The sequence below is a fragment of the Sorex araneus genome, chromosome 4 (genome assembly GCF_027595985.1).
Source record: "Sorex araneus isolate mSorAra2 chromosome 4, mSorAra2.pri, whole genome shotgun sequence".
NCBI lineage: Eukaryota > Metazoa > Chordata > Mammalia > Eulipotyphla > Soricidae > Sorex > Sorex araneus.
The window spans coordinates 82,593,158-82,613,530 of NC_073305.1; the positions used below are offsets into that span (position 1 = coordinate 82,593,158).

The following is a 20,373-nucleotide window of genomic DNA, read 5'->3' on the forward strand; positions in this document are numbered from 1 at the left end:
GTACACGTATGTATGAGTGATATGTGCAAAGGACTTATTCGTGGTGGGTAAACTCTCTGAAAGCAGTAAAATCAGCCTTCCAAAAGATAGAAGACTATTAAAAGCCAATTAAAAGCCGTATCAACTATTTAGCTTTAATGTGAGATTTATAAACTTGTACATATGGTTATTAATTCAAAAGCTATGGTGATTTTTGGTAAGCTATTCAAAGCAAGAATCTCATAGATATACAACATAATATATAGAACTGAATGGGCTCACAGCTAAATTCTGCTTTTTAGGTAATTGACTAATGTTCCTGCTACTGAAACAAATGAATTTTGAATGGGTTTTAATATATCTATATTTGACTAAGGCTGATTTGACTTTCTGGGAAAAAAACTTCCTTCACACAAATGCCAATGTACACTAAAGACAATTCTAGGTATATGTATATATTGATATATACATATATGTATGCATCAAGTGGATTGGGAAGTCCTTTGGTTTGGACAGAAATAAATACATACTTCCCAAGTGCATAGCTTTTCCTTGACCAGCCCGTTCAAAAGCAAATATGAAAAGTGCCACAGCAGTTTTGACATTTCTTATGTCTTTATTTTTTTCTTATTTGGAGGTCCCCTTTCCTATCTTCTCCATCTCTCTCGAGCATTTTCTTTCTAAATGCAGTTGCTCCTTTTTGACTTCCAGCATTCTATTGATTGACCCGTCCCATAGAACAGCTCTAAGGTTTTATCCCAAAACTTATCTTTAGTGGAGAACACGGTTACAAATAACTTTCCCCCTTCTTTGATTCCTTCTTTCCCCACTGGAAGTGGATACCTTGTGTGTGATGGATAATTCACTCTTGATCTGGCTTGCCTTATTATCCCTGGCCAGCCCAAGCCTCTGAGGTCTGAGCTTTACTTGCCCTGCATCATTGTGCAATACTGGTAAAGAAAAATAATTCATTAGTCTACACCCTTCAGACTGTGGTGACGTGATCAGGATTCTCTTGAATTTCTATGCATTCAATTTCCTCTCTCTCCTTTCGTTTGGCGCGTTTCTTTTTCTTGTGGTGCTTTTTGGAAGGGGGGAAGAAAGTTAGGAACACAGGTAAAATAACAAAACAGTGCAGAAGTGTGCAGCCCCCAGTGAGCAGCAAGCATTTGAACAGTGTGAAGGTCAAGTTCGAAGGCACAAATAGGAGGGGGACCAACCCAATAAGAAAAGAAGTAACATTTTGCAAAATGGCTGTCCCATGCTCTTGCAGGGAACTTTTTATACATTGTGTTCGGGTGTGCTCAGTTGCTAATACAAATGTGTAAAGCAGTGGTGCACAGTGGTCAATGGCAAAATTTAAAGTGTAGATAAGGCACAAAATAGATATGCAGTCCATGTCGACGTTCCATAATGTCATTAAACCCAGAACACCCAGCTCAATTGAGGTGACGCTAAGAATTAGCCAGAAGTTTCCCAGAGGGTGAATCACAAGGAAAAATGTCAGGATTAACACCAGGAGGACACCAAAGCCTGCAATCAGCACAGGCACGGTGACAGACAAACCATAATGGTCCATGAACACGAAGGAAGGGTTGAACACGATGAATCGAATGCTCTTGGAGAGGGACAGGGGTCTCAATTTTTCCAACACTTCAATGACTTCCTTCTGTTTATCTTTGTTAGTCCTAGCCACCAGGTACAAACGAGATGCTATGATGTTGCTCTCATCCCCTGCCTTTGAGAAGATGATATCATTTCGAAAATGTTGAAATTCCGGCTTTTTCAAAAAGGAACTCTGTAAAACACTGATAAAGTCGCTCTTGTTGCTGGCACTGATATTGCTAACTTTCAGGAACTGGTAATACTGCTCCACCCAGGAGACTGCTGTGAACCCACTGCAGAGTCTTCGGAGGTCTTCCTGAACACTGCTGTTCCAATACTCAAGGGGCTCATAGATGTAGAATCCTATCACAGGACTATAGTTGCTAAAATATTTCTGCTGAACGGAGGCATAGGAAACACTTGGGGAATCACTGGCTAGCAGATTGATGATATTCGCTCTGTCGCTGATCTGCAAGCACCCCATGAAGGAGAAGGAAGCGTAAATGAGATAGAGAATGACCACAAACGGCTTCACATAGATATTGGTAATCCATTCATTGTAGTGCTCACGGAGGAAGTGCTGGATAAAATGGTGCTGGTAAGGATTCGTCTCGTGATGGGATGTCTGCTGATGCCCGTCACTCATCACTGTCTGGAACCACACAGGTTTGCGGTCCAGGTATTCAGCAGAAGGGATCTTACAGCAAAATATACTGTGGTAGCGGTTCTGCTCTAGTTGGCCAGCGAAAACTAGGCAGGAGCCAAAGAAGGAGAAAATGTAGAAGTAGTTCAATAGGATGGAGACACACATGTTCTGACAGAAAATCTTCACAGCTTCGATGTTTGTAAATGGGCTGGCTCCCATGCCGAAGGTAATGAAGTACAGGGAGCTGGTCATGGTGTAGGTGACCATCACATCAGAATAGGCATCAGCCACCCTGTCTTTGAAGGGTAAATTCTCTCTAGTTCTCCGCCATCCAGATAGCAGCTCAAATACTCCTTTAGTTCCATGACCTATTTTTTAAAAAGAAGAAAAAAAATAATCATCTTTATTTCTTGTTATGTTCAAGCGAGTTCCTTTTATATTGTCTCTACCTAAGAGTGGTCCATATCTTGACTTTATCAAAACCAAAATGAACTGGTATTCTGGGCAAAGCAAATTTTATTAATTTAATAATTTAAATATGTTAATTATGTGATTCCCTCCTCCCAATATAGTGTCTCCCCAAATGGTTCATTAGTTGGCAAAGGGTTGGGATTATTATTATTCATGCATCTTTGAGTGTCCCTGAACATCATTTCAGTTCTTGACCGGTTGACTGATAATTCACAACTTCCTCTTCAAACAGCCTTGCATGCAGATTAGGAAACTCTAAGATGACTTTAAATACTTAAACATTTTTTCAAGTAGATCTTACAATGGCAGTAATTTGCTTATTGTACAAATGACTTAGAAACCAATTCTATAGATATGATAAAGAAGCATCAAATATGAGTCAAAAATCAGATGGGGACAAGTTCTTCAGAATGAAAGATCTAAGCAAGCATTTTCTCTCATAAGCAAGCTTCTACAGACAAGATGGTGGTTAAATACTGCTTTCTAAACTCTATGGAGATTGCTCCTTTTTTTTTCTTTTTGGGTCACACCTGGAGATGCACAGGGGTTACTTCTGGCTCATACACTCAGGAATTACTCCTGGCGGTGCTTGGGGGACAATATGGAATGATGGAAATCAAACCTGGGTCACCGTGTATAAGGCAAATGCCCTACCCATTGAACTATAGCTCCAGCCCCAGATTATTCCTTCTTAACCAACTTTGGCATACACTTTGATAAGAGTAAATAGGTAAAAAGTTTATTCAACAAGTATTTTTTTTTAACACAGTGATTACCAGATACCATCAGACATGAAGCTGCTTTTACATGCTCTGCCCCCAAACAGAAATGTTATTAAGATGCTACGACTTGATCTTTTGCTGAAAGCAGAAACCAGAAAGCAACTGGAAAAGTAGAAGTATTATACCATATCTGACATTTTTCCTTTTTTAAATTAGCTGTCAGTTACCATATTATACAAAGATAAATTAGTGTCTTTCTGTAATAGAAAAGCATAGATCACTTTTGGCCTTGTAAAAAATGTAATACTACACACAGACTTTTTTTTAAATAAATGAATAAAAGGTATACTTGAATTTTTCTCCAATTAGTCCATTAGATAAAAAGAAAGTGTGAAATGATCATCTCCAAGAAAATCTGAAAAATTTACTTTATGGGGAAACTAAATACCGAGGTAATATGTTATAGATGTGTTATCTGATTCACACCTAATTCTTAGTCCTTTAACAAACATTTAATACTCTAGGGTCTTACTATCAACACTACCTATTATTGATAAAATTAAAAATGCCTGCATAATAATTCCCTTTCTCCTACTTTTATTCATATGTATAAATAAATAATTCAGAACTTTATTTCTTAGCCTACCTAAGGAGGGTTAGTTCACGTGATAATTTTTTTTCATAGTGCAGTAAAGGACTGGAGTGATAGCACAGCAGGTAGGGCATTTGCCTTGCATGCAGCTGACCCAAGTGACTTGGGTTCGATTCCTCCATCCCTCTCTGAGAGCCTGACAAGCTACAGAGAGTATCCCGCCCACACGGCAGAGCCTGGCAAGCTACCCATGGCATATTCGATATGCCAAAACAGTATCAAGTCTCACAATGGAGACGTTACTGGTGCCCACTTGAGCAAATAGATGAACAACAGGACGACAGTGCTACAGTGATACTGAGCAGTATATCTGGATGCCTTTAAGGGTATCTTTTAGGAAGCCAGAAAAAACTTTCCTAAATGACTTCATGGAGTCACTAATAACAACCCTGGTTTACAGTATTCTTAAAATCTCTTACAAAAAAACAAATCACTTTAGCTATGCCACTGTAGATAAGATCATATCTATTCCCAGCTAACAAAGTTTTGTATGTGAGTTGCAATTTATCAAAATATATTTTATGGAGATTTAAGAGTTACTGCCTTATAATTAATTTGACTATACTATTTATAGCTTTATATATATAACACTAATATATTATTGTGAAGAAACAATGATCTCTCCATTTTGTGCATTTTATTAATTATTGTTATTGCTTTATTGTTCTTATGCCAGATATAAATCCTATCTATACTCTGAATTTCTCCTTTCTAGGACTTTAGACAGGTAAGTTCAGATTATCCTAACAAATACACAGGGATATAAACATTGATTTTAGATATAAAGTTTTTCTTTATTGAGGCAAGGTCTTTCATTTCTTCTTGCATTTAATTACTAGTTCAACATATAAATATATAGAATATATATACATATAGACAGATGAGGAGAGAGAGAGAAAGTGAAAAAGAGAGAGGATATTTTGCCTCGTGAGTCTTAACATCATTTGTTCATTTCTATCGTTCGCAAAATTCCTTGACCAAACAGAATGCTTGCATTATCTTATTCCCTTGGCAAAAACATAATATTAGGACATTAGTTAAGGTAATTAAAATAATTCTTTAACTAGAGCACCTCTCTACTGAAATGAGGGCTCTTGCTATCTTTGTAATCACAAGAGGGGGGAAAACCTGCGGCTAAATTTGGCTTGACTTTGCTAATGGTCACTTTTATGTAATGGTAGATATACTATGTAGGTCAGATTGCCACTGTATACAGAATAAAGATATGTACATATGAAAAGATGATATTAAATAACAATAGATTAAGTAGTCAGTTCAAGTGTGCTAAATACTGAACAGAAATATGAGGTGTTTTTTTTTCCTTTACAAACATAAGGTGGCTTTTTTTTTTTTTTTTGCTTGTTTATTTGGGTTTGGTGGCCATACTCAGCACAGTTCAGGGCTTACTACTGGCTGCTCAGGGATTTATTCCTGGTGGTGCTAGAGGGGACCATATGGTGTATTAGAGCTCAAACCAGGTTTGGTTACGTGCAAGGCAACCACTTTAACTTCTGTACTGTCTCACCTACCCACAAAGCGCGTGGATGGTATAATTTATCTCATTTACATTATTTTCAGGGTATTCCTATGGATACACTTTATTCTCACCATATTTGACTGATTTTTTTTTTTTTTTACTTTTTTGTGTCACACCCAGCAATGCATAGGGGTCACTCCTGGCTCTGCACTCAGGAATTACCCCTGGCAGTGCTCAGGGGACCATATGGGATGCTTGGAATCGAACCCGGGTCGGCCGAGTGCAAGGCAAACGCCCTACCGCTGTGCTATCGCTCCAGCCCCATTTGACTGATTCTTAGTAGTTGAAATCAACTACTTGTTTTATCCAGATTATTTTTTCTATCTTCCTCCATAAACTGCCTAGGATCAGTCTTATCTTATTTTATTTTTTCCATGGTGCCTTTCTGTCTTTCATTACTTTTACTTTCATTGCTGGTCATATAGAAATTCTATTTGTTCTGTTAATTATTAGGCCAATTATCGTCTTCTACAATACCATCTCTGTAATGCCAGACAGAATAAACTTTGCTTTTCTTTAGTTTCTAAGTGTATGAATACTTATTTTGGCATTTATCCATCCAAATGCTATTTTTGCTTAAAAATCAAAAAGTTTTTTTCAGTGTATATTCAATGACTTTGGTTTAACTGGAAACTCTTCAAGGTGATGGGATGCATTTCACAGTACTTTTTATACTATGCAGAACATCTGGCAAAATGATAGTCGCCCAGAAGATTCCACTAAACTCTGTTTTTTTTTTTTACATTTTTTAAAAAAAATTTTGGGTCACATCCAGCAATGCACAGGGGTTACTCCTGGCTCTGCACTCAGGAATTACTCCTGGCGGTGTGCTTAGGGGACTATATGGGATGCTGGGAATTGAATCTGGGTCGGCTGCGTGCAAGGCAAATGCCCTACCCCTGTGCTATCACTCCAGCCCCAGATTCCACTAAACTCTGACTGAATTAATTCAGCTGCAATTCTTGATCTAAGATGGTTCCATAAGATGTATCTTTTAATTAGTTACTAAAAATTGTATTGTTCCCCCCACTTTTTTTTTTTTTTTTTTTGCTTTTTGGATCACACCTGACGATGTACAGCAGTTACTCCTGGCTCTGCACTCAGAAATTACTCCTGGTGGTGCTCAAGGGACCATATGGGTTACTAGGGATCGAACCGGGGTCAGTTGCATTCAAGGTTAATGCCCTCCCCACTATATTATTGTTCCAGCCCCTTATTGTCATCTTTACAATTGTATTAGTTGTGTTCAGGGAACTATAGACTTCAAATTCAATCACTGTATCACTGTCATTCCGTTCTTCGTTGATTTATTTGAGTAGGCACCAGTAACATCTCTATTACACTAAGCCCTGAGATTTTAGCAGCCTCTCCTTACTCATCTTTTCCAACAATTGGAGTGTCTTTCAGGGTCAGGGGAATGAGACCTATTGTTACTGTTTTTGGCATATTGGAAATATTGCAGGTAGCTTGCCAGGCTCTGCTTCATCTGATTCTAGTCTCATCTTTTATAATAAACTAATAATATAGTAAATAAAACACTTCTCTGAGTTCTAAGAGCTACTATAGCAAATTAATTGAACCCAAAGAGGAAGTGGCTGTAACCTTTGATTTATAGCCAGTAGGTCAGAAGGACAGATGGCAGTTGGACTCACCACTGGTACAGGGAGTGGTGGTGCATGTTTTGGGGGGAGTCTTTTAGAACTGAACTCTCAGCTTCTGAGAGTCAATGATACTCTGGGCAAGTAGTGGCAGGACTGAGTGGAATTATAGGGCACTGATCTGGTTGTGTGAGAATGTCCGGCGATAGAGTAACTTCACCCAAGCCCCCAACCCCCAGTCACTCATAATGGAATTTGGATCAGAACTCGTTTTTGCAACACTTTTTTTCCCCTGTGTGAGTTTTCAGTACTATTCTATATCTTATTCATATCCTGATTCTGTGTTTTTTACAAAGCATACAGGGGTCAGAGAGATAGTTCAATAGGCTGAATGCATGCTTTCATTCAGGAGGCCTTGGTTTGATATCTGGCATTGTACATGGCCCCCTGAGTACCACTGGGAGCAACCTCTAGAACAGAACTGAGAGTAGCTCCTGTGTACCATTGAGTATGGCCCCTAATAAACAGCAATAACAAAATAAACAGAAAACCCAAAACCATACAGACTTATCCCAAGGTTTGTACTGTCATTTTAAGGACTTTATAGCTATATATATATAAAATTTTTAAAAAATCATTTATATACATACACATGATATATACCCATATTTATGCATAAATGCACATATTACAGATATGCATATAAGAGAGGTGAGAGAGACAGCAGTAGAGAAAGGAGAAGGGGTGGTTTAAACCTCTATGCTTACTGTTACAGTCAAGGTGATGCACAGTGACCAAAACTAAATAATTTTGCTCATGTTTAAGTTTCAGATCTCCTACCTCCTCACACTATGATTATGCTCAGGGTTTTTAGAAGTTTTATTTCAACTTGTCATTCACTTTTTTTGTAATGTGGTTTCTTCTCTGTAAAATCCCACGGCTCGGAACCACCTTTCTGGATGCTTAGGAGGTTTTGGTGTGTTCACAGGCTCTTGCTGCACTGCAAGTCCCATACTGCGGGCAACTGCATGGTTTATCACGGAGAATGTTTGAAATGATTTGAATTGTGATGCCAGTTTTGAAATCTTTTTTGGGGGAGGTGGGCTAGGGAGCACATCCGGTGCTGCTTGGAGCTTATTCCTGGCTCTGCGCTCAAGGATCACTCCTGGTGTGCTCGGGGGACCAGATGAGGTGCAGCGGATGGACATGCAAGGCAAATACCCTATCCGCGGTATTGTTGCTTTGGCCCTAGCGTTGCTGACTTTTTTGATACTGGGGGTGGAGGCGGGGGTGGGGTGAGGGAACCCCAGTGCTTTGTTTTCAGCTTCTGTAGCTGCAGAACCTTGATGCTGCCAAGAACTAAAGCACCACAGGGGTCCGCACATCTCCATGACCTGTGGTCCCCTTTTCTCCCTCTCCTTGCCATTCCCAGTCAGAAGATCAAAGACTGCCATAAAGCTTCAAGTTTTTCTTCAGTGCTTTCTCTGTCTTTTAAGTTATATGAAATAAAATTTCTATGAAACAGTACATTGCTCTCTCTTTCTCTCTCCGAGCTGCCCTCTCAAAGCGGTGCTCAGGAGGCCCCAGGGGCCCCACCAGTCATCTCAGCCAGCCAGAAGAGCGAGCTGCCTGCAGTGTTTTGCATCCCTGAGCTCTCCCAGGGGTGCGGGCTCTCCAGGGCCACTCCCTATAGTGCTTGGAGGCCTCTAGGGCTGTACTCAGCAATGTTCAGGAGATTGTGAGGTGTTGGAGACGGAATGGGTAAAATACATGCAAAACTTTACTGCTATACCCTCCACCTAAATGATACATTTCTTTCTGAGAAAAAAAAATGTCTGGATGTTGTCACATAGATTTGGATGTTGCCAGAGGCTGGTCTGACACCCAGAGTGGTTTGGAACTATGATAAGAGTCCAGGAGAATAGCATCAAGCAAGATCTCTATGAAATGCATCCAACAGGATGGATTGAAACAAAATAAGCTCTCCACTATCACAAATAAGCCCCAAAGAAAAATATGAACAAAAATAGAAATAGAACAACATCCTCAATCCAAGACTCGTGTTAGGAATGGTTGATTCTTTTCCTGCCAATTTAGCAAGGTTTTGGTTTTTCTCACCTAATTAAAACAATTATTGAGAGAGTTTAATCAATCTTTCCTCCTGACATGAACCACCCGTGTCTTTCTGAATATTCTTCCAATTCATCTGATATTGCAAAAATCCCAATGAATAAGTGAATTCAATAAACTCATCCTTAAGTGCTCCATGGTGTTTATTGGTATGCATCTCTATTAGTGAGCTATCACTCACTGCAAGTTCATTCAATTATAATAGTAAAACCTTCATTTTTTAAAGACATTGGCATTCTATAATGAGCATTTTTGGAAATTAAAATAAATATATATATTTCTGCTGTTATTGCTTTGGTAGAGAGCTATAAAGTACAGGAGAAATGATGTACCTCATGTTGGGATGATACTCTGATGACTCCAGAGTACTGGCTTCTTTCCTTCCTTCCTTCCTTCCTTCCTTCCTTCCTTCCTTCCTTCCTTCCTTCCTTCCTTCCTTCCTTCCTTCCTTCCTTCCTTCCTTCCTTCCTTCCTTCCTTCCTTCCTTCCTTCTTTCCTTCCTTCCTTCCTTCCCTTCTTTCTCTTTCTTTCTTTCCATCTGCATGTTTCGGCCATGCCTGGAGGTGCTCAGGGCTTATTCCTGGCTCTGTGCTCAGGAATCACCTTGGCAGTGATCAGGGGACCATATGCAAAGCCAGGGATTGAATTCAGTCAGTCACATGCAGGGCAAGAGCTTTACCTTCTGTGATATATCTTTGACTCCTAAAAGATAGTGCTCCAGTTAGGAAAGAACAAAGATATACGAATGGGTGGTGAAAAGCTTATGATTTTTACAATTGTAGAAACTGAAAATCTTACAATTGGCAAGAGAATTTGATTGGATTGGATTTAGGGGGCACGATGGGTTGCGTTTAGGGCTTACTGCAGGTTTTACGCTTAGAGATCACTCTTGGGTGTGCTAGAGAGACCATCAATGGAGTGGGTCAAATGAGGATTAGCTATATGCAAGGCAAGCATCTGATTAATTGCTCTCTCTCTCTCTCCCTGGGTTTTTAAATATTTTAAAAGGATTTTATCTTTGAAATAGAACAAAACACCTAAAAAGGATGATACAAAAGAATGAAAAATGAAATACAGACACTTTGAAGAAAAGACTATTAAGATAATATTTTTGAATCCAAGCTATTTAGTGAAAAAAATTTTTTTAAATTAATTGACTTGAAAAATATTTTCAAGTACTTCTTTCTAGGAAGATATGGTAAAATATCACCACTTTGAAGTCTAATAACTTCCATTTACACCACTTAAGAATCACATTGTATTCATATGTATATATTTAACGGTTCAGTAATTATAAGCTTTGGGATTCTTCTATAAAAGTAAAGTGTAGACTTAGGATTCTGTGCCTCCAAGAATTAGAGAATGCTCTTAAATTGTCTATCTCCATCATTAGAAAACATTTCAAAAGGAAGGAATCTTACTTAGAAAATGTAAAATAGGTGTTATTTTAATTTTAATAAATATAATTTAAGGAACTATCTTCATGTTCTGGGACAGATACTAGATAAAAACATAATGCCTCAAAGGCAAGTTTTCAGAAATCTCTTTGATTGTTTTGTTGCCTTTCTCGCTAATGAGGATGGATTAAAAACATTTCATGGCCTGAATGGAGTTCTCTCTAGAGAGAAACAGAGAGAACACAGAGAAATCTCAAGAAAAAGGATCATCTGATTGTTTGAATAGTCATCAAATTAATCAGCCAGAACTTCCTTTTTGATTACAATTTTATTGGTTGATTAACTTTATTGTATGTAGAAGGTCTTTCTGAAATGCTTTAGACCTATTTCTCTTTTATATACAGTCCTTAGAAAAGACAAGGAGAAAAAGGCAATGTGCAGAGCAATTAAATGGATGTGCTCCGGAGAACACATTCTGGTCTCAGTTCTGACTCCATCACTATGTGGTATGATGATGGGAAAATCTGTTAATTTTTTATGTGCATCATGCTTCCACCTGGAAACTGGGGATAAAACCAAAGTCTATTATAAACAGTTAATAATGGAGATGAATAAGATAGCAGTTGCCATGTGCTCAGAGAATTACTTGATACACAATGAAATAATTTTTGAATATGAATTATTCCATATTATTTATGGAATCATATACTTAACACTGCACTGTAGCACTGTTATCCCATTGTTCATCGATTTGCTCGAGCAGGCACCAGTAACGTCTCCATTGTGAAACTTGTTGTTACTGTTTTCGGCACATCAAATACACCACGTGTAGCTTGCTAGGCTTTGCCGTGCAGGAGGGATACACTTGGTAGATTGCCAAGCTCTCGGAGAGGGACAGAGGAAAGAACCCAGGTCTGCCGCCTACAAGGCAAATGCCCTACCCGCTGTGCTATCAAGCCAGTCCTCATTTTATCCTGAGTCAGTGTCTAAGGAAGCTTTGAGGTGGAGAGGTGGGCACTGATCTCTTTGAACACTAGAAAGACTTTTTTAAAATAGTTTTTATTGAAACTTATTTAGAAAGATTTGGAGGGAAAGAGAGAGAAGTACAAGGTCCAAAAGAACACAGGCTTCTCCAGAGTGGCAGCAGGCAAACAAAGCAACACAGAGTCAAGCAAGTGAACTGTATGTTCAAGGGACAACATGGACTGGAAGAGCAAGCCCAGTTTTTGACATATTGGAAAAACCAAGTTCTTCGGGCTTAAGCTTCCTGATGACCATCTAGTCAATATGCAACTTTGAACTAACAACTCTATGACTGCATATGGCAATCTGTAAAATGGAGAAAATAATAACAACAACCTCAAAGATTTCTTGCATTAGAAGAAGCACAGTCACGAGCTGCTAAGAACAAATATTTGACACACAATTTAGCACTCTTATAAATATAGTGTATAGTTTTAGAAATATGGAGGTTTGGGTTAAAGATGACCCAGATCTAGAGCAAAAGTTGAAAGTTAAAACTTGCCTATTCTGATTATTATTTTAAAAAGGTGTTTTTCTGTAGAATTTTATTGTGGAAAAAAAAATGCTACTATTGCAGAGTTTTAGCTAACTGGATTCAACTAATTGAGATATTCCTCATAAGTGTCATTCCTATTCTGAATAAGCTACTAGAACTGCCTAAATTAAGCTGGAAAGAAGCTGAAAGAAAGCTTTTCTGTCACTAATTTATTCAACAATTCATGAAACAAGCCAGTTATTTTCAGGGGCAGACATAGCAGAGTTGCTGGCTGAGTTTCTTTAACCCTGAGGAGACTCGCAAGCAGATCTTTTCTTATAGGGTCAGTCTCAAGCAATTGAACTATTTTATTAGAATGCTCCCTAACGAATACTTCCTTTCCAGTCAAAAAGAGCATCTTTTGGTATCACCTTTTACCCTTCCGCAGCCCATAAATTAGTTTGATCTTCCAATATTAATTGATAAACGGGCACTATGTCAGAAGAGATAACTGAAAGCCGGGGCTAGTAGACAATGGGTGTGGCAGAGGGGGGGCTCTTGTATCCACTTATTCATGTTCTTATATTCAGACTCTTGTATTCACATTCAGGTTCAAACCCCAGTCCGTGAGTTTCTAACTGAATAACTTCAACATGAAACCTCCTAGAATCACATTCCTCACATGTGGCACAAAAAATGCAAGCAACCATAGGGCTGAGAATATTCGAGATAATCCGCAGGAAGTGTTTTCTGTAACAATAAATGCTCAATATGTTAGCTTTTTCTTTTTAATTTGTGAGTGAACTTTCATTCGGGAGGTTGGCTATTGGCACAAAATACACTATGGCCAAATCTGTGTTTTGTACTTGAAGTTATGAAGAGAAATGACAGACAATCATGATATTGATAGGGTCCAAAGGGAAGCAGCCAGGGGGAGATTAGGAACATGGTCCTAAGGAAAGGAAGCATTGGCATTGACTGTCACAAGGGTGGGCTTAGGGGTTATTTAATAACATGGATAACCTGAGCTCTGCCTAAATACCTAGCTTGCCAAATAATCTGGATAACAGGACACTGTGATAATCATCTTACCATCCTCACTCTTATTTTGCCAGCCCATTTCCTTTAAAGCGGGCACCAGTAACGTCTCTCATTGAGAGACTTATTGTTACTGTTTTTGGCATATCCAATATGCACGGGTAGCTTGCCAGGCTCTGCCGCGAGGGCTCAATTCTCTCGGTAGCTTGCCGGGCTCTCTGAGAGGGGCAGAGGAATCGAATTCCGGTCAGCCGTGTGAAAGGCGAACGCCTACCGCTGTGCTATTGCTCCAGCCCTTCCTTTAAACTAGATAAAGAAATACTCACTCAGCCCTCTTTGTAGAAAAAGGTATAAAAAGAGAAAGCGTTCTTCATATTTTTTTTTTAATTCTTCTCAGGAGAATTCTCTCATAATCTGGGAATTTCTTGGGTTCCTTTCCCTTTTCTTTTTCTTTTCTTAAATAAAGACTTTTCTAAATTTGGCCATATACTCTCAAGTCCTTTGCTTTCTGTTCTTGACTGCTTGACTGTCAAGAACCCAAGCCCATCTGGCCATTATAACAATATTACACTAGAGCAGTGTTTCCCGACATGCATGATATTGAACCTCTGCTGGAACAACTGAGGGAAGTGGTAGTAACCTCAGGTGCAGTGAGAGGGCAGTTTCTGTTCATTTAAAAAGGTAGATTCCACAGAGACACCAAATGATTTTTTTTTCCCCTGGAATTGTGGGAGTAGGCCAAACAAGCTTTGGGATCCTCAGTGTTACAGCATGAAATGTAGCTTCAATGAATGGAAATTGTCAGAAATTCTGATCGTCCTTTTAGGATAAATATTATTCTGTCAGATTTCTTCCAAGGATTTCCATGTGATAAACCTCGTGGTCTTTGTCTTGCCCATTTCTATCATACAATAATTAATCAAGAAACAAAGGTCAGTTATCATTAGAGAATTCCAAATAAAACTTGCTATGTATATTACTTCTCACTTGGAATGACTATTGTCATAGAAATGTAAAATATTCATTGGTGAGTATGAGGAGAAACGGGAATTCTTGTGAACTATTGGTGGGAACATACACTGGTGTGGCAATAGCAGAAAATGAAAGGAAGTTCATCATAAAACTTAAACTAGAATTACCATCTGATTCAGAAGTGTCACTTTTAGGATATTTTTCCAAAGAAAACAAATAGACTAATTAAAAAGGATACCCAAACTCTGGATTTTTGTGTCATTTACAGTAGTTCATAACACAGAGACAACTTGCTTCTCCTTAATGAATAAATTAATGTTTAAAAAACCATGAAATGTCTTTGTACATATATGCACACACAGTGAAATTATTTTCAGTCATAAAAGATAAGAAAATGCTGCCATTTACAAGAATAAGGTTATTACCTTGAGAGAATAAGAAAAATAAGTAAAATAACTCAGAAAGTTTGTATAGTGGGGTAGAGTACTTGCCTGGGTTTAAACAATTGGTCTGGGTTTAATCCCCAGAATCCCATCTGATACCTGAGCACCACTAGGAGTAATTTCTGAGCACAGAACTGAGAGTATCCACTGGCTATTACTGGTTGTGGTCCCCAAACAAACAAAAAGATCTTTAAATACCATATGATAGTGCTGATATGTAAAATGTAAAATCAAACCAAACCAAACCTTGAATTTAAAAGCTGAGCTCATAGATAAATAGATTCACTGGTTGCAGAGATGGATGGGGGCCAGGCAAAAAGAATGACTAAAGGAGGTCAAAAGGCACAAATTGCCAGTGAGGAAATGTTATGGGATAAAACATACAGAATTGGACTACTATTAATAACAGTATTGTATATTTGAAAGCTCTGAAAAAAGATTTAAAAAATTTTCATAATTAGAAAAATAGTATTTATGTGTCGTAATAGATAAGTAGACTTGTAATCATTTCACAGTACACATGTATCTTGAATTATCATGTGTATATCTGAAATTAATAGAATGCTGTCAATTATATTTCAAAGATTTTAAAGAAATAATTAAGACAAAATATTTTATATAAAAATCTAAATTATAGATGAAAATTTCTACCTCACTCACTCCCCAATCTCATCCTTCACATCCCTGGAGCTATGACTATTAAAAAAAAAGTTGACTGAAGAAGGAAAAGTTTTGGTTACATAACTACTAATATTTCAGGTAAATAGCTGAAAAGTTACTAACCCTTAAATATATAAAAATTCTGAGTCTATTTCAGCAATCACAAAAAACCAAAAACAGCTAATGTAGATCTATATTTTTTTAGGACATTTTTTTACCTTTAATTAGTTGAGAATAATCTGGGCCCATAATAGTTCAGTAAAGAGCTGTAAAGGGCTAGAAAGACAATACAGCATCTAGGGCATTTGTATTGCACATTGCATGGAAAAAAACAAGGTTTGATCCCCAGCACCCCATACGGTTCCCCAAGCCTTCCGGGAGTGATGTCTGAGCACAGAGCCAGGAGTGAGCACTGAGCACCACTGGATGTGTCCTGGGGGGGGTGAGGGAGAGAGAGAGAGAGAGAGAGAGAGAGAGAGAGAGAGAGAGAGAGAGAGAGAGAGAGAGAGAGAGAGAGAGAGAGAGAGAGAGAGAGAGAGAGAGAGAGAGGATAAAAATTCTCTTGGCAGTTTATAACATTTATTATCTCTTTGGCACCTTCTGATAATTCTCAAAGGGTACATTAACACTGGCATGAAAATATTCAGTACAATATCATGCATTTCAAATAAATTATTCCCAGTTATCAGGTCCTGTGATCATTTCTTAATTACAGTTAGGTATCTAGCAAATATATTAATATTTACATGTTAAGAACTATACCTATACTCCTCCCTGTTGTATACCACTCTTCTAACTTGATGGCTGGGAATGGATAACTAGATGTAGTCAAATCAGTAATTTGTACTCTTTCCTCATCAACAGTGGAAGCCCTAAAAGACAGATTTATTTCTCATGAGGAGAGTCTCCTAGGACTATTTCTTGGGGTGGTTCATACAGTCTGTGAATGAACATGTAAAAATAAAAGCTGTAAAGACTTTTTCATCCTGATTCCCCATGCAGCAAAGCTGCCCTGATTCGTCAACGGTGTTGCCTGCCACTTTAGAATAACACTAGGAAAATGTCATTCCATGCGATCTACAATGATCTCAGTTAGTATCTAACTTAGGAAATGAAGGTAGAAAATAGAAATAGTCTGGTGAAGAGCCAGTGTATGAGACCAGTTTTTCATTCACTGGATGAGTGAGTTTTTTGTATCCTTTCGTAAATGGTCATCTGTTGGGGACAAATTAGACCCAATTTAGACGTTGACAAATTAGACCCAAATTAGACGTTGACCGGCATGGGCATGAAATATGCTTATAAATGGATAGACATGGAGAGTATCATGCTAAGTGAAATGAGTCAGAAAGAGAGAAACAGACATAGAAGTGAACTCATTTGTGGAGTATAGAAGAACATCACATGAGGCTGACACCCAAGGACAGTAGATACAAGGGCCAGGGGGATTGCCCCATAAATGGAAGACTGCTTCATGAGTGGAGGGGAGAAGGCAGATGGAATAGAGATGGGATCACTAAGAAAATGATGGCTGGAGGAACCAGTTGGGATGGGAGATGTGTGCCGAAAGTAGATAATGGACCAAACATGATGACCTCTCAGTGTCTGTGTTGCAAGCCATAATGCCCAAAAGTAAAGAGAGAGAGTATGGGGAATATTGTCTGCCATGGAGGCAGGGGGAGGGTGGGAAAGGGGAGTTATACCTGGGATATTGGTGATGGGGAATGTGCACTGGTGGAGGCATGGGTGTTTGATCATTGTGTGATTGTAACCTAAACATGAAAGCTTGTAACTATCTCACAGTGATTCAATAAAATTTTTAAAAAATTGACTAAAAATTCATAGTATCTGAATCCCATGAACTCTTATGAAGTAGAACTTTGCACCCTCTCCACACACTTCATTAGGTGGACATTGCAGGGATAGGAAGAGTTCAGAGTTATAAAGGACCAAATCTCCTGGGTCTAACCAGGGTGCTTGACTCCACTCTCATGTAAAAGAGTGCTAAAGAACATACTTGCATGCTTTCCTTTTCCTTTGTATGCACTGTTAGAATACTGGGGAAAGATAACTCACGGTAACAGTTTAAGACCTATGACATACTATCATTGAGTTTGTTATTATTCCTCTAAAATAATAAAAAAAAACCTGGACCCTATTTCTAGCTCCCACACTGCTTACATAATGGATGAATAAGAAGGGTCAGTGCTTGCCCTCCACTTTCTCCTTCCCAGCGGGAAGCACTTTGAGCTCAGTTCCCTAAAAGGAGGCAAGTCTCTTAATACTGGTCACAGGTATTTTCTCTCCTTACAGCAACTGGATATTTTAGGAAAACCATTTTTCCATGTGGTTGGCGGCCAAGGACACTTTAAGGGGTTTTCTTTGGAGATAACTTTCCCCAGAGGTGAAAGCAGGAGGCAAATGATCTGTCTGAGGATTTGCTAGGTAGAGATCCCCCACAATTGATTTGAATTTGGCTCTCTTTAGCTTCTCAAATATATTTTTTCTCAGGCATAGAACACAGAAAGGCTAAGTTTCTATTGATTGCAATGACTGATTTCCACACTTTCTCTGAGCTTGTAATTAAAAGAATACATATCTGATTTTATAGCTAAATATATAGATAGCATGTTATAAGGGCATCATTAAAATTATGTTTTTTTTCTGCCTATTTGTTATTACTTTACCCTTCCAAAATAACATGTTTAATTGCACATAGCCATTATACCCCTGTATCTATTTAGGTATCTTTCAGGATCTTTTTGATGACTGTTAATATTAAATATCTTAATAAATAAAATTTTCATTACCATACCTGACTTAATGCAATAATTAGACAAAGCACAAAAAAACCTACAAAGCATATATCTGTGCAATTCTTTTTCAGTTATTGGTCAAAAATAGAAGTGTAGGGTCATCTGGAGAACTGCTTGTGTGGAATACCACTGTTGAAGATCTGGGGTCAGTTAGTGCATACATATGCTACCACTTACGTTTCTTTTCAAGCATTTGCAAATATAGTAATCATCAAATATCCAAACTCAGCAGTGATAGATCTATCAGTTTGTTTGTGGTGAAACAAGATGTGAGTGAGGAGAGAGTCTTCACCCTTTCAAGCTGCTGTGTTTTAAAGGCAAAGTCACTTCAGAGAGACGTGAGTCCCTTGCAAAGGGGAGCAGGGTTGTGCTTGTGTAGGAAAATACAGATGAGTGAGAACAGGGAGAAAAGCAACGAAGAAAGAGGAAGAAGACATGTCTTGTTTGCTTTTGTTGGGTCTCTGCTGCTCTTGAGGGCACTCAATATCATCTTTATCCACAGTGGTCACTCATCTTGGAGGAGAATACAGTGAGGAGAGGCATGAACAAATAGTCACAAGTGTCTACTTTCCTTCAGGAAGAAGACTAGAACTATCTATAAGTGGAATATTACATACTCCTGCAAGAGAAAAAAGGGCCTGGGAAATGGCGCAATGGGTTATTTGCTTAAAACAAATAAAATAAATAGCAAATAAAATACATTTTCTCCCGCTCTCAAATGGTGCAAAGCCCATTCTGTGTATGCCAGAACTTTAAGTTTATCCCCAGCACTAGAGTGCTTTGGGGACCCTCAGAGCACAAAGGGGCAGCTCTTCAGTATCCCTGCGTATGTCCCCATGTTTCCCCCCCCCCCAAAGTAAAGTATTAAAACAGAATATCTAAAACATAGATCTCTAGGAGAAACTCTTCCCCTTTTCCTGGGGCTATAAAATACTATATATGCCATGAAAATCCAGGTTTTTCCATAAGAATTCCTTCCACACATTAACTTTAAAAAATATGCCTCTCTTGATCTTATCATTTCACATATTTTGCCAACTTGTAAATGCTTTTTTTTTAAATCAGAGTAAGTTTCCTTCTATCCCTATGATGTAGGCAGGTAGATAGGGAAAGACCCTTGGCAATGAAAATTTAGATTTAACAGAGTCTCTGGGAAGGAGACTCTTAAGACTTGCAGATTCAAGAAAACAAAAGACCCGGAGGGAGGAAACCATCAGCAGACCTGAGGATAATGGACCCCTTCCCAGGAGGTTTCCCAAAGAAGGCCATTACCACTCCCAACCTCCCTGGTAACCTTAGCAATGAACTTTTACCTGGAAAGAAACCCCAGGTGGGGGCAGCTTGAAGAAACCCTATAAAAGTCACCTTGAACAAAGGAAGGCGCACATATGCTGCCTGAGCCCATGTGCTGCTTGTGCCCACGTGGCCGAGAAGATGTGTCGCCCGCATCTCTCCTCTTGAGATGTGTACTTTCATGCTTTCATACTTTTGTGTCTAAAGCTCGGTTATGTGTAGGGGCTTCCTCCAACCTTGGAGAAGCCCATGTTCTCTCTTGAGCGTGTTATTCTTACTATTCTCTCTCCCACTTATCTCCTCCTCCTTCCCTCAGAAACCTCTGAATAAAATCTATTTACTTCACTGCTTGTCTACTCTTGAAATTCTTTTCCTCGAGCAAGACAAGAACCCAGTAACTCTGGGTCCCAGGTGGTAGAGGCAGTTGGGGAGAAAGTGACTGTCTTTCTCCTCCCTGCTTCACGCAAGTCACCCATGGTACCCACGACATCACCTAGTTTGATTAGAGCTTTTATCATATTATGAAATAGGAGTTTGTCAAGTGCCCTTTTGAGACTATTGAGAGGATCATGTAGTTTTTGACTTTTATTCTACTGATATAACAATTATATTAATTTTATTTTTAGATATTAAACTCCCCTTGTGCTTAGTGGGTAAATTCTACTTCATCTTGTTATATGTTCCTGAGTTTGCTTTAGCAATATTCTGTTGAGAATTTTTGCATTTCTTTTCATGAGATACTGCAGTTTTGTTTCCATGTTATACTTTTGATTGGGCTAGGAATTAGTATAAGTGGGCCTTATAGATAATTTTGGGGAATGTTTTATTCTCTTTCCTTTGTATCTCTTGTGGTCCTATTGCTCATCGATTTGCTCCAATGGGCGGCAGTAACGTCTCCATTCATCCTTGTCACGTG

At 38.6% G+C, this 20,373-nt stretch overlaps 1 protein-coding gene across 3 annotated transcripts in view; it reads right to left on the reverse strand.

Moving 5' to 3' along the window:
- Positions 1-385: 385 nt before the first annotated feature.
- PTCHD4 (patched domain containing 4) overlaps positions 386-20,373 on the reverse strand; it is a 206,938-nt gene continuing 186,950 nt past the window's right edge. For all 3 annotated transcript variants that reach the window (XM_055136099.1, XM_004605845.2, XM_055136098.1), the window contains one exon: positions 386-2,598. In XM_055136099.1, the coding sequence (XP_054992074.1) occupies positions 965-2,598 (1,634 nt within the window). In that variant the 3' untranslated portion in view covers positions 386-964. The remainder of the gene's footprint in view (positions 2,599-20,373) is intronic.